The sequence below is a fragment of the Ahaetulla prasina genome, chromosome 1 (genome assembly GCF_028640845.1).
Source record: "Ahaetulla prasina isolate Xishuangbanna chromosome 1, ASM2864084v1, whole genome shotgun sequence".
Taxonomy (NCBI): Eukaryota; Metazoa; Chordata; class Lepidosauria; order Squamata; family Colubridae; genus Ahaetulla; species Ahaetulla prasina.
The window spans coordinates 228,910,799-228,924,806 of NC_080539.1; the positions used below are offsets into that span (position 1 = coordinate 228,910,799).

At 40.8% G+C, this 14,008-nt stretch overlaps 1 protein-coding gene across 1 annotated transcript in view; it reads left to right on the forward strand.

Moving 5' to 3' along the window:
- The window catches only part of CACNB4 (calcium voltage-gated channel auxiliary subunit beta 4), a 158,762-nt gene extending 145,394 nt beyond the window's left edge, over positions 1-13,368 (forward strand). The window contains exon 14 of the mRNA XM_058192788.1: positions 1,340-13,368. Within this exon, the coding sequence (XP_058048771.1) occupies positions 1,340-1,600 (261 nt within the window). The 3' untranslated portion in view covers positions 1,601-13,368. The remainder of the gene's footprint in view (positions 1-1,339) is intronic.
- Positions 13,369-14,008: the final 640 nt, after the last annotated feature.

Genomic DNA, 14,008 nt, shown 5'->3' on the forward strand with positions numbered 1-14,008 from the left:
ATGTCAGTTGGAGGATTAAGCAAATCCCCCAAACTCAATCTGCTAGTCAAATTGATGGCTTTTAATATACTCATTCACTAACTAAGTGCTCTGTTTTTTTCTGTCACTGCATGGATGCAGAAGAAGGCATTTAACTTTTGAATTTATGTGTAATATTTTAAGGCCAGGTTCTACACATAGCATTGTTTCTGCTTAGTGAGTGGTTGACTGTGCGAGCAACAGTTTGAGTCCTGTGGAAACATGCTTGTTTTTAACTGTGAAACTTTTCATTTTCCATCTTGTTTGTGTTGGCCAGCCCCTTCTCTTGAACTTTGTGCCTATGCAAGGGCAAATGAAGCGGACAAAGCAAACTCACTTAGATGGCTTTAGCACAATCCCCACACCTACCCCAGTTCCATTCACTGTTAATCTGTTTTCCCAAGGAATGAATTTTAGATCCTGGTTGGTTTACAAAGGCTGTTACATACCATCTTATGAAGGCCTTGACCACTAGGTTTTTTTTAGCTTGCAACTACTTGCAGAGATGCTCATCAACTATATCATATTTAGGACCATATATCAATAAAGGGCAGTGACTCTTAGTTTGTACACTAAATAATAAGAGCCTTTGGGCCAGTTTGCAAATCATACTAAACATGCCTACAGTGTCTGCAGCTTATCTATGAGCTAGTACTAGCCATTGTAGCTATTCCAGATGTTAGTAAGAGGCAATATTGCTTTGCTTATCTGTGTCACCTACTTAATTCTAGAATTGTCAGCAAACAGAAAGAAAATAGCAGTGATATATTGCAGTATTAGCCCTCACTCAAGGATTATACCTTTGACTTGAAGAACTTGGAAGATAAGGAAGTTACTTCATAATCCACTACTAAGAAATGTAAATATAAATTTATCCAGTATAGACAGAGCAAAAATTGTAGGTGAAGGTAAGTTAAGTAAATACATAGCAGGAGCTGAGCAGTGGAATATTTCAGATCTTCTATAAAGCACGGAATGAAAAGCAGATGAATTTAGAACATCAATAGAAGCCTATTTTAAGAGCTTGTTCAGGGTGGGCCTTATTTTGAAGTTTTAAAAGATGGCAGTATACCTGAGATCTGATTTTTCTGTTCTCAATGCCAAGTATTTCAAATTAAATCAAGGCACCACATTCTGCTGTTTTCTTACCTCAGCTTTTGAAAGCAGATGGTGAGCCTAAATATATTAAATAGCAGCCAATTATATGTTAAATCAACGATTTCAGGACAAACTTGCAACCAATTCAGAAGAGGATGCCACACGAACTTGTGGCATCCAGCCCCCCTCCCTTTTTAATGTTTGATTGCTTTGCTATTTATAGAGCCAACGTCTGAGGCATAACAACCATTCTACCGAGAATTCTCCAATCGAACGACGAAGTCTAATGACCTCGGATGAAAACTACCACAACGAAAGGGCTCGGAAGAGCAGGAACCGCTTGTCTTCCAGTTCCCAACACAGCCGAGATCACTACCCTCTGGTGGAAGAAGAGTACTCTGATTCGTATCAAGACTCATACAAACCTCAAAGAAACCGGGGGTCTCCTGGAGGATATAGCCATGATTCCCGACAGAGGCTTTGAATTGACGGACCTAGGGCAAATGGTACTCATTGGTTGGCCACCTGCTGTTGTAACATAGCTAGGCCAAACAAAGCATCTTGATACTTACAGGCTGCTGTCATTTCGTGCTCTAGAAGGGCAAAAGAGGATAGATCAATGTTTCTCAACCTCAGCAAATTTAAGAATTTAAGGAAAGAATTCCAGGAGGCAAAGTCCACTCATCTTAAAGTTGTCGAGGTAGAGAAACACTTGAGATAGATAATGCCCTTTCCATTTAGAAAGAAATGAGTTTGCTCAGACACTTAGATGTGTTTTCTTTCCCATGTAATGTTTCATTTCAAACTGTTAACTTTTCTCTCCATTAGATATAATTAGACACATCAATTTGTAACGTAGAATACCTGTTGAAGCGCACATATGATAATTTCCTGTTACGGAAATTCCAAATGACCAGTTCCAGTTGGAACCAATTTATAAACCAATTCCTGTTGGAATTTGGGTGAAATTGACTGGAAAGTCAACCTGAGCATGTTGCAGTCAGTGGAAAAAAAAAAAGTTAAATAAAATGAAGAGAAAGTAAATTACAAAATCATTATAAGCAAAAAAAAAATATTTTAAAAAAATCTCTAGTACTTATTTACTGGAAGCTGAATTTATATATAGCTATAGATACAGTTAGAATAAATAATATTAATGTATTTATTTCAGACTACCAAATGTAAACACTCAACTGTGCCAAAAATAATGAGTGAATGGAAAAGCTCGAATCCTTTCCATTTTAAACATTTTAAACGTGGATTTTTTTCCCCTTCCCGTGCTTATATATTGCAGCAAACCTGTATCGCATTGATATTTTTTGCATTTGCTAGATCATATGAAACTATTTCAGCAACTTGAAATAAACTAGAGGTGAAGACAGGCATGTTTTTTTAAAAAAATGTGGTGGAAACTAATGCACGTTCTGTAGCACAGATGAAATGGAGTTTCACTCACTGAACCTGGAAGGTGTGAACAGGGCTCTTGGTGTGTACAGATTTATGCATGAAGGGTCTTTTGCATGTTCCAAGTCTGTGATGGCACAGAGTGTTTAAAAGATCTATCCATAGTTTCTCCTAGGTATGTGAGAACTAGAAAAGGGATAGTTTTTCTCATATTCCTTGTACCTCAACATTGAAGATGGGATTAGAGCTTTTGGCTTTGCCCCAACAAGGAAAGTCTGGTTCAGCTGTGGTAGATGGTTTGCAGAAGGATGAAAACAACCATTACTCTTTTGGGGCTGGTAAAGCTAAGCCTTAATGAAGAATCTATATCAGGCACAAGGATCCTATCCATCTAGTATCCTGGTTTGTCCCAAATATATATATATATATATATATATATACAGACTTTGCAGAGTTAAAAAGAGGTGTTTATATTTGGATTTTATCCTGTGCATTAAACGTATTAAAAGTTGAAGGTGTTTCACAGGAAAAGATGTGACATTGTTCACATTGTGCTTTATAGTCAAGAAAGAGATTTCATCCAGCCAAAGCACTAGAGAAGCACTATTATGATAAGGCATCCCCAAAGTCTTGGGTGCTTATTTGGCTTGCGAATTCTGAACCATGATGGCCTGTTCTCTTTATCGTGTCATAGAATGAGGTGTACTGTATTCCTAGTCTGAAAGTTATATCCACCAAACATCCTTAATCTTTTCCGTCAAAAGTAATATACCGTGATAATTATGCTATATTGGCCTTTCACCCAGATCCTGATCTCAAATGTGCTGCACTCCTGGACTTCCCCCTTTTCCTTCCTCCCTGGAGTGAAAAAGCAGCCCCGAGCACACGAAGCCCTTTGTATGTATAGGGGATGTCTTCATTGAAAAGGCTGGGTAGACTCTGGCATGCCGGAACTTCATAAATGTATCATCAAGATGTTTTGGGAGCTCCTAGGTCAGTAAGGGAATGTCAGGTCTAGAAATGTCAGAAAACAAAGCATCACATACACTCCACATCTCAGATTGTTCTCAGAGTGAGTGACGAGCATGGTGTTTATTTTCCACAATGCTTTTAATAAGCTAATAATTACAAAATGATAGTAAGGAGTACACATACAGAGAGAGACCCTTCTGACCAATATATTCAGTACAAGAGTCTAAGGCTCATATTTCTGCATAAGAATGGCCGTTTGAGGAACACGTGTTGAAAAAAGTAGACGATATTAGCATTCAAGTATTAGAAAGACAGCAGAACATACGAGTAAGCAAATGATGAAAAGTAGAGTTTGATACAAGGAAAAAGTGCACAAATACCTATATTAAGAAGGGCTATACCAATAGTGTGAAATGAACTAAGGTAACATTAGTTTGTGAAAGATAAAATAACATCTAAATACAGCAAATGAAAGAATTGGATAGGACATTTCTGTACCTTTTCTCACTAAGCTACATTTAAAATGTGTTCAGATAGTTAAAAGAAATGAAGCATGGCGTAGGGTGGTATTTATATATATATATTTCCTCCAAATAAGGAGTGCACACTACTCTCCAGAAATACTTTAAATATATACACATCATAAGGCACTCAGATAACTGGAACAGAATTATTCATATTTGACCATCAAAGCATAGGGCGTGAGGTTTATCACATATCAAAGGCCTTCATTTTAGCACAGAGAATGCCAAATCCATGTTAATTGTCTTCGAGGCTCTGTGGAACTCTTCAAACATTAGGAAATTGAAAAATGGCATAGGCATTTCCCATTGCATACTGCTGGATACTTGCAAAGTAGACATTTTTGTATTTGACCATCAAATCTCAGGTCATGAATGTTACCTCATAATGGAGACCAGTACTCCAGCACAAACCTGCTTAGAGACAGTCAGTCAGCTGTGGAGTTGCAGTGCCCTTTAGTTGTTTGGAGTTAAGGGGGGGGGCAAAGACTCTCAGATTTAGAACCAGCAAGGAAGATATATCCAAGGTGGCCAAACAAAAAGTTCATTTCCTATCATAGTATATACACGCTCTATAAGAATGAACACAAAAGCAGTGAGCTTGTCATAGAATTGCCTCTGTAATTGGCTGCTGCTGGTTGTGTAATCTAGGTGGAATATTTGATGGCACTGTTTCTTGGTAGACAGGGTATCTTTAGAGCGCTAGCACTTTAATGTATGCCCCAAACTTACGTATTATTGGAAAAATTTCCTATAAAGGTAGTCCTCGACTTACAACCACAATAGAGCCCCAAATTTCTGGTGCTAAACAATGTTAAGTAAGTTTTGTCCCATTTTATGACCTTTTTGTCATAGTTGTTAAGTGAAATTGCTGCAGTTGGTAAGTGATTCCTGATTGTTAATGACTTTGCTTCTTGGAAGCCAGCTGGGAAGGTTACAAACGGTGATCACATGGACTCAGGACAGTACAACTGTCAAAAATATATGCCAGTTCCTGAGTGCCTACATTTTGATTATTTGACCATGGGAATGCTGCAACCGTTGTAAATGTGAAAACCTGTCATAAGTCATTTTTTTCACTTCCGTTGTAACTTCAAGCAATCACTAAAACAAATGGCTGTAAATGGAGGACTACCTGTAGTACTGTATTTGAAATCACACATTTGAAGAACAGAGTTTATCAGAAAAACCTGACTTCTGAAATGTAATTAGAGTTGTATATTTTTATTTAGGAAAATTATATTTTATGACCATCTGAGGCTGTTACATAATCATGTACTTGTCCTGTCTCAAACATAGCATTTTATTGGAGGGGGAGAATCTTGAGGAAGAGTTCTTTGATTTGTAACTTTCATGTTTTCCCACTTTGTAATTTTTTAAGATACTTTGTTAGGATAGCCCTTAGCTGCAAAAATTCAGAGAACCACTAGATGGCAAGAAAGAAATTAGCTGCTATCTGATGTTTCTCTGTATTTTTTTTTTCCAGCCCCAAAATTGTAACCACTAAGGAGGAAAAGTGTTTTCCCTAGCAACTTTAGAAGGTGTCCATTTAGAAATAGCCTGCACAACAACAAGAAGGCAAGCCTTAAAGAAGAGGCTCCAAATAACAATGGGAGGAACCTCCTTTACTTTAATACAGAGATGGGCAACTATGGCATCTTTACGACCTGTGGAGGTAGAATTCCTGAGGCAGCATGGAATGGTGGGAGTTGAAGTCCACAGGACGTGAAGGGCCTATAGTTTCCCAGTTCTGCTGTAATATATGAAGCCTGGCTTTTAATTGACATAACACCTCTGTTCTTCTTTTATTGCCCATCCCACCCATTTCCTGCCTTTTGGCTTCCTGCTGCTCTGCTACCCCAGCTTGTTATTCGCCGCCGCTTTGTTCCCACTGCTGATGAGGCATGCCTAGTCTGGGGCTGGACCAGCCTGAAGCTGACTTTGTTCTGTGAAAAAGGAAAAAAAAAAGCCAAAAGCAGTCTGAATTTTTCGTTTTTGCAAGGTGAAACCAGCCCCATTGTGGCCCAGCAAACAGGCCAAGCAGCCCCATCAGCAGTAAAAGCAAGAAGACAGTGAAGAGCTATGGTGGCGCAGTGGTTATAATGTAGTACTGCAGGCTAACTCTGCTGACTGCCTGCAGTTTGATCTTGACCGGCTCAAGGTTGACTCAGCCTTCCATCCTTCAGAGGTCAGTAAAACGAGGAACTCAGATTGTTGGGGACAATACACCAACTCTGTAAACCACTTAGAGAGGGCTGTAAAAGCACTATGAAGGGGTATATAACTCTAAGTGCTATTGCTATCACCTGGGGTGATGGCGCGCAGGGCAGCAGTGGCCTTGGAGTGCAGGTAGTAAGGGTGAGTGGGATTGATCTGGGGTGGCTGTGTCTTTCTGGAACATAGTAAGCAGCCCAGAGCCAGGCGGTCTGGGGGCTGCTTGCCCATCTCACAAGGCAGTGGTGGAGTTGGAGGGAGTTCCTTCCTTACTGAGGCTTGAGACTGGGACAGACCGAGCCTGTCGTGTCCCACTCCTCCACTGACGGCCGGGTCAGGGAAATCCGAATCAGGCTTGCCTCTGCAGCTCTGCCCAAAGTCCTAGCAAAGTCCTCAGAGAAGGCAGGAGACCAGTAAGTGACTTCAGCAAGATAAGTTCGACTTTTGCCTGACTCAGAGACTGCCAGAAAGTAGATCCTTTATATAGGCCATGGGGTGTGGCTCCATGACTCAGCACTCATTAAGGCCTGCCCCTCCCTTCCCTCTGTTGCCTCTGCCTATCCAATCTTCTGATGCGAGGATTACTCCAATCAGCTGTTGGGAATAAACCCTCCTCAGGCTCACATGCTGTGGAGGAGGGGGAGGGGTCTAGCTGCTCCGTTTGCCTGGGCATGGAGTCAGGGCTGGGGCCGGGAGATGCTCCTTCTTCTGCAGTTTGTGTGGGCATGGAGCCAGGACTTGGGCCGGGAGGCATACATTCCTCAGTGTTCGGGAGCAGGTAAGAAGGCCCCGGCTGCTCTGAGGGCGGGCAAGACACAACAGAGCCTGAAATGGAGTGGATTGGGCTGGGTGTTCAGCTAATGACCAATAAAATTTGCTTAACAATAGCAATGGAGTTTCCTGGAATTGCAGTCGCTAAGCGATGCCGTCACCCAACATCTTGCTTTACAGCCACATTGCTTAGCAATTGAAATTGAGGTCCCAACTGTGGGCATAAACTGAGGACTATCTGTACCTACTGTTAAATTCTGAAAATAAAATCTGTATATATCTGAAGTGATTTTGTTAAGGTAGCAAAGATGAGTAACTGTGCATTTATAGCAAGGAGAAATAAATTGGTGCACCCTGGAGAGAAAGATATGTTTTTTGTTTTTTGTTTTATTTACATTTATATCCCGCCCTTCTCCGAAGACTCAGGGAGGCTTACAGTGTATAAGGCAATAGTCTCATTCTATTTGTATATTTTACAAAGTCAACTTATTTGACAATAGATATGTTTGACAATGATGTGGCTATAGCTTGTTGGGAAGAAATATGGGTTCAGTATGTTTGGACTACAGGGAAACTTAATTTTGGGTCATAATATGGACCCAAATGATGAGTATCATTTGTTCCCCCTACAGTGTTTATTTATTGCAAGACATAGACAGAATTGTTTCTGAGGTCTTGCTCCCAGACATGCCAAATCGCTTGGCCAATTTTAGATGCTGGGCATCTTGATATGGCTGGCTAAGGAGCCCCATTTATTAATCTGCTTCAGGAAGCAGCACCTCCGAACCCTTTCTAAGAGTCCTTGCATGAAGAGCATGAACTCTGACATATAAGAAATATTATACTCAGTACTGCTGTCTGACACTTTGAATTGAGAGGTAAAAAAGAGATTTTGGCACACCTGGGGATGCTCAGGTAGCACCTCCCTATAGCTCAAAGCAGCAGTGGCAGCAGTTTTTTCTGAGTAACACAGCCACCTTCTGTCCCATTATCCCAAGAAAAAGCACATTTTCAAGAGTTGCAAATAGGCTACATGCCTGCGGTGGTTCCCCGCACTTGGAAAGACAGCTTTACCTTCTAATTGGAAGCCTTATAGAGCTCTAGAAAGCCACTTTGGTGTAGTTGGTGACAGCACCTGGCTAGAAACTGGTAGTTGGTGAATTCTAGTCCCATCTAAGGCATAGTGTCACTTGGATGACCTTAGGCTAGTCACTCTAATGATGCAGTGGTGAACCACTTCCAAAAAATTGTGTCAACAAAACTTGTCTAGGCAGTTGCCAGGAGTCAAAAGATGACTCAAAGGCATGCACGTATGCGCATGTTCATGCACACATCACTCATACACGCACACACACACACACAGAGAGAGAGAGAGAGAGAGAGAGAGAGAGAATTCCTTAATAAGTCTAAACCAGGAAGTATCACAGAAGTCCTCTGCAGATTACATCAGATTCTTAACAAAGGAAAAACGCACTACAGGGTGAATGTTTGTGTGGATTGTGAATTAGGCTGGAGTTCTTTTATGTTTCCAGAAAAAACCCCACAACCAGTTGTACAAACGGTCAGAAACGGAGGCAGGCCATCTTTTTAAAAAAAATACATGAAATAAATGTTATTGCAATGTGCACTACTTGCCAGTTATCTCCCTGCTAAAGCAATGCTTTTTTCCCCCAGAGGAAAAGGCCCAAGCACATAAAATGAACAAAAAATAAACAGAGGAAGGCAATTCTTTAGTTTCCATGGAAACAGACTGGAAGGCAGTATTCTATTTTTCCTATATTACTGCCCTCTATTGCTTTTTCTTCAATTTCGTTAATTCTTAAAGCTAAATTAGTGATCTTTTAGTTATTCTTCATTTGTAGTTTAGAAGTCTGAACTCAAAAAGCTAAATGGAGTTGGACTTCGCTAGTACCGTATCTGGATAGGAGACCACTAGGAGATAACAAGGCTGAGAACCAAGCTGAATTTACTTAAACATCCAGAAAAAGCAGTGGCAAACCACATCTGTATTTCTGCTTGTCTATGAAATTACCAGGAATTGAGCTGCATTCAAGTTATCTTTATGTACATTACCCTTGATGTAATTGTAAAATTGTTCAATTCTGACCGTACTCTCAGTGAAGTCTCTTGTTAAAAGTGTGTTATGGTATTAAAGTAAGGATTGCTGCTATTGTTTATGGAAGTAATGGGAGTAATGATAAACAGCACTTCCACATCAGAAATTCTGCATAGCACCCCAGCATAAATGCAAACTCCTTTATTGCAATTGATAATTACATTTTTAAGACAGAGAAAACTTTTTCAACCATGGTTTAGCCTTCTTTTAATGTCAAAATTAACTTCTGAAAAGTACATTATCATCTCCTGCGGATAGGAGAGTTATGCAGGGCTTTGGATTCAACCGGGAAGAGATGTTTTGGACATGTGGGAGCATGAATGCAGGCAGCATCTCTGACTGATTCATTAACTCAACTGCATTTTTTTCTCAAACTGGGTGACTGCTGTAGGGAAGATACAAATGCTTTAACAAATTACCAGAGCTGCGTTCATATTTGTATGCATTACATAAATAAAAAGAATTGTACAGCTCTAACAGATACATTTTCCAAGCTATCTTATTTAAGTAAGTTAACAAGCAACTTTTATTTGGTTCTGTGTCTAGGTTTTTCTGCTTCCCGCCCTCTTCCCCCTTCTGAATAATTCCTTGACAAAAGACAATTTGGCATAGAATTTATCTGGAGATTCAGTGCAATCCAAAGATGCTGGTTCAGTGATTTTGTAAGGCTACAAATAGAATTATTTCAAAAATCATCTTAATTTGTATTCAGAGTAGGTAAATATATCTGAAAACTTAAATGGGGAAAGAGTTGAGAACATACAGTTTTGCAGACTGGCAGTTTTTGGTTATCCCAAGAAGCAGAGTCCCAGTTAGTTAATAGCGTAGCAATATCAACCGTTGCTGGATCAGTTCACAATTCCAACAAAGTTTCCAACTTTGTGCAGTGATACTCCCAGGCAAAATAGGATATAAAGATAATATGCCTCCTTTATATTCTGTAATCAAAACATCATTTTTTAGTAATGTTATGCCTGTGAGACACGGTAATGGTGATGAGGATGACTGATTAAAGGCCATTCACAGATCTGTAAAAAGCTTCCAAGCTAATGGCTGCCATGAGCACTCCTAAATTTGTTTAAGAGGGCTTCGCATTATAATTACAGCACTTCCCATGGACATCACTGCAGCGAATAGTGAATTTGGCTAAGTGAATTGCTGTTGAGCTGCTTCTTGCTAGCATGACAGTTGCCCTTTTTACTTAGTACAGGGGTGTCAAACTGGCAGGCCGTGGGCCCAGATGCGTCATGCACACTCCGCAAAAGAAAAAACATCACGAAACGTCACATGACGGCAATGTGACACCGCGAGTTTGATATCCGTGACTTAGTATTTTATACTACAACCCAGTAGAGCCTTTCCTTCCACATGGACCCCTTTAAATACCTTTTGTGGCCACGGACCATGGCCACAGACCCCCAAGACTTAAGATTTAAATCATAACATTTCTTCAAGTCTTGGCGGACCCCGCCCCCCGTGCTCCGCACCGTGGTCCACAGACCATAGGTTGAGATCCACTGCAGTAGAGCATTTTAGAATACATTTTATGTCTTGATTACATACTGCATATATATGGCCATGAAAAAGGAGACATTAGGGAGAAATAATTCTCACAAATTTTAACAAATTTGGGACCTTATTAAATTGCCACAAATTCTTTGAAATCAATCAATCTGGCTGGTTTTTTCCCCCCCTCTCCGGTAGCATTATGACCGGATTATTGAATTGCATGAGATTTGCATTTTACAGTGGATAGTTTTGCAATGGTGCTTGACTTAACTTGCCTTGAGAAAAAATATATAAGGCATTTAGTATTTCAGAAGAAAAATAATTAATTTTGTAAGTTTTTTTCTCCACCCAAACTGTTGACAATCTAATAAAAGGAAAGAATTCACTAAATGACATTATTATCTTATGGTACAAAATTACTGTTGCATACTCATCTTTTTTCAAAAAAATAATCAGTACTAATATAGAACCTTCCAGATGTGTTGGATTCTCTTAGGACTCTTAAATAGTATTGCCATCAAGTTGGGCATTCTGGACTAACACATCTGGACAGCACCATGTTGGGTGAAGATTTTTTGATGGAGTCTCCTCTTGTTTCTTATGTAACAATAAGTTGTTTTGTGCCAACTTTAAATTTACTTGCTGGTGCATGCAACTCTGGCAATGCCTATGCAAGTAATAATCACGCACAAAAGTCAGTGTCGTGTTCTTTATTTCTATTCCTAGCAAGGAAAACATGAAAAATAGAAAGTTTATCGTAGGGTCAACCTAGACCTGTGATGCTGAACCTATGGCACGCGTGCCAGAGGTGGCACACAGAGCCCTCTCTGCTGGCATGTGCGCCGTCACCCCAGGTCAGATCTCCATGGAGGTTCTTTAGTGGGCTTCTGTTTCCCTACAGATGATGACATAGAAGCTCACGAAAGAAAAAGATCTTACCTCTTGCTGCATTGCCAGTGCTGGGATGCCCTGCCTCCCACTGGCCAGCTGGTCTTTGGATTTCTGCTGTGCACGCACGCATGTCTGTGCATGCACACACACACATGCATGCACATGTCTGTGCATGTGCATGTATGTTCATGCATGCAAGCATGCATGTTTGTGCATGCGCGCACACTTTTCAGTTTGGGTATGCGCGCCCTCAGTTTGGGCACTCGGTGTCTAAAAGGTTCACCATCACTGACCTAGACTATAATATAGGTACTCCTTTACTTAGGATCACAATTGAGCCAAAAATTAATGCTGTTAAGTGAGACATTTATTAAATGAGTTTTGCCTCCCTGTTACAACATTTCTTGCCGCAGTTGGTAAATGAATCACTGCAGTTGTTAGTAACCCAGTTGTTAAGTGAATCGGGCTTTCCAATTGATTTTGCTCGTCAGAAAGTCGCAAAAGGTGATCGATCACATGACCCCAGAACACAGCAACCCGTCATAAACATGAGCCGGTTGCCAAGTGTCTGAATTTTGATCATGTGACCATGGTGATGCTGCAAAGGTTGTAATTGTGTGGAAAATGGTCATAAGTCACTTTATTCAGTGCAGGTTGTAACTCTGGTCATTAAAGGAACTGTTGTAAGTCGAGGACCATCTGTAGGTGTAGGAGATCCCACCCACATCCTTGATCAGACTTTTCATTTAAGTCAAGAAGTTCTCAATTTTGTCCTCAGTGTGAGCAGAGAACTAGTTTGAAATCTGGCCAGGGGAGAGAGGTCCGAGCCCTCCAGATGTTGCTGAACAACAATTGTCCACATTCCCAGTCAATGGGAAAGACTGCTGGAAATTGTACTCCATAGAGGCGGATAGGCCTTTCCTGAATGACTTGGTGCTTTCCAACAATCTTCCTGTATGCAAATGTTTTTCCCGTGCTTGACTAACCAGAGTCCACAATATAACAGGTAACAAATTTTCAATTAAGGTGTCGTGTCCCACTCCTCCGCTGACGGCCGGGTCAGGGAAATCCGAATCAGGCGTGCCTCTGCAGCTCTGCCAAAGTCCTAGCAAAGTTCTCAAGGCTAGCAGGAGACCAGAAAATGACTTCAGCAAGATAAGGTAGACTTTGCCTGACTCAGAGAATGCCAGAAAGCAGATCCTTTATATAGGCCATGGGGTGTGGCTCCATGACTCAGCACTTATCCCGGCCTGCCCCTCCCTTCCTTCTGTTGACGCCGCTTATCAATTCTCCTGAAGCGAGGGTCACTCCAGTCTGTAGCTGTTGGTAATTGACCTTCCTCAGGCTCACATGCTGTGGGGGAGGGGGAGGGGTCTAGTTGCTCCGTTTGCCTGGGCATGGAGCCAGGGCTGGGAGCTGGAGGCGCTTCTTCTTCCTCAGCCTGTCTGGGCATGGAGCCAGGGCTGGGGCCGGGAGGCATACTAGGACATTCCTCAGCGGTCGGAAGCAGATAAGAAGGCCCCGGCTGCGGGGAAAGCGGACGAGGCACAACATAAGGAAATGCCTTCTCTTCTCTTCTTTGACAATTGGGGGAAGGGGAGGGGATAGAATATTACTGTGCTTATTCAACCTATTTAAACTATAAAAATGTATGTTCAATTTTCAGCAGTATTGTTGTTTGATCACCGATTTTCTGTGAAATTAATGAAGAATTGAATAAGACTGTGACTTCAATTCTATGTAAAACTGCCTATTGACCCTAAGGGTGATTTCCATGCAGATTTGCGTAAGATTCAGTGTAGGAATGATTTTGCAGTTGTAATGTAAATCCTTATTAAAACAGTGTTACCCTGCCTTGTATGTTGATGGGGTCCCTAAAACTTTATGTACAGTTTACAGATATTTCAGAATATTTAAGAAAATGTGTTTGCGGATGTGTCAATTTGAGGGTTGTTTATAATTTACATTCTGGGCGAAAAGGAATCTGTCCTGGGATGATTGCCTTAGGATGCATCTTTATACAAAGCTTTTGAAAGCAGGCAGACATGCATCAGTGGCACTTTTGATCCTAGCAAAATATTTCCCCTAGCTGGGGTGTTGCACAAATAACTGAGTAGTAGAGAACTGTCTCCCTTGGATTATTTCCTTTTGCCTCAATTGCTTTGCCAAATTGTATTTTCAAGATTTGATTGTTAGAGGTTATTTTTGCAATTTGTGCAATTGAAAGAAATTGATCATGGCACGTACACCTAAATACCAGATTAATATTTTAAGATCCATGCTGTTTATTAAAATAAACTCTGCAGCAAAGCCTCCTATGCACCATTGAACCATAACCACTCGCTAAAACTCTGCTTCTGAACTTCATCGGGAGTGTGCTTTGAGATTCATAATACATCGTAACTCTTGGACATTCTGAAGTTCAAGGGAGTTTCACTCAGAATTATTCTACTTGGTAGAGTTGGTTTGGTCTAGTGGTTTAGTCACTAGGCTA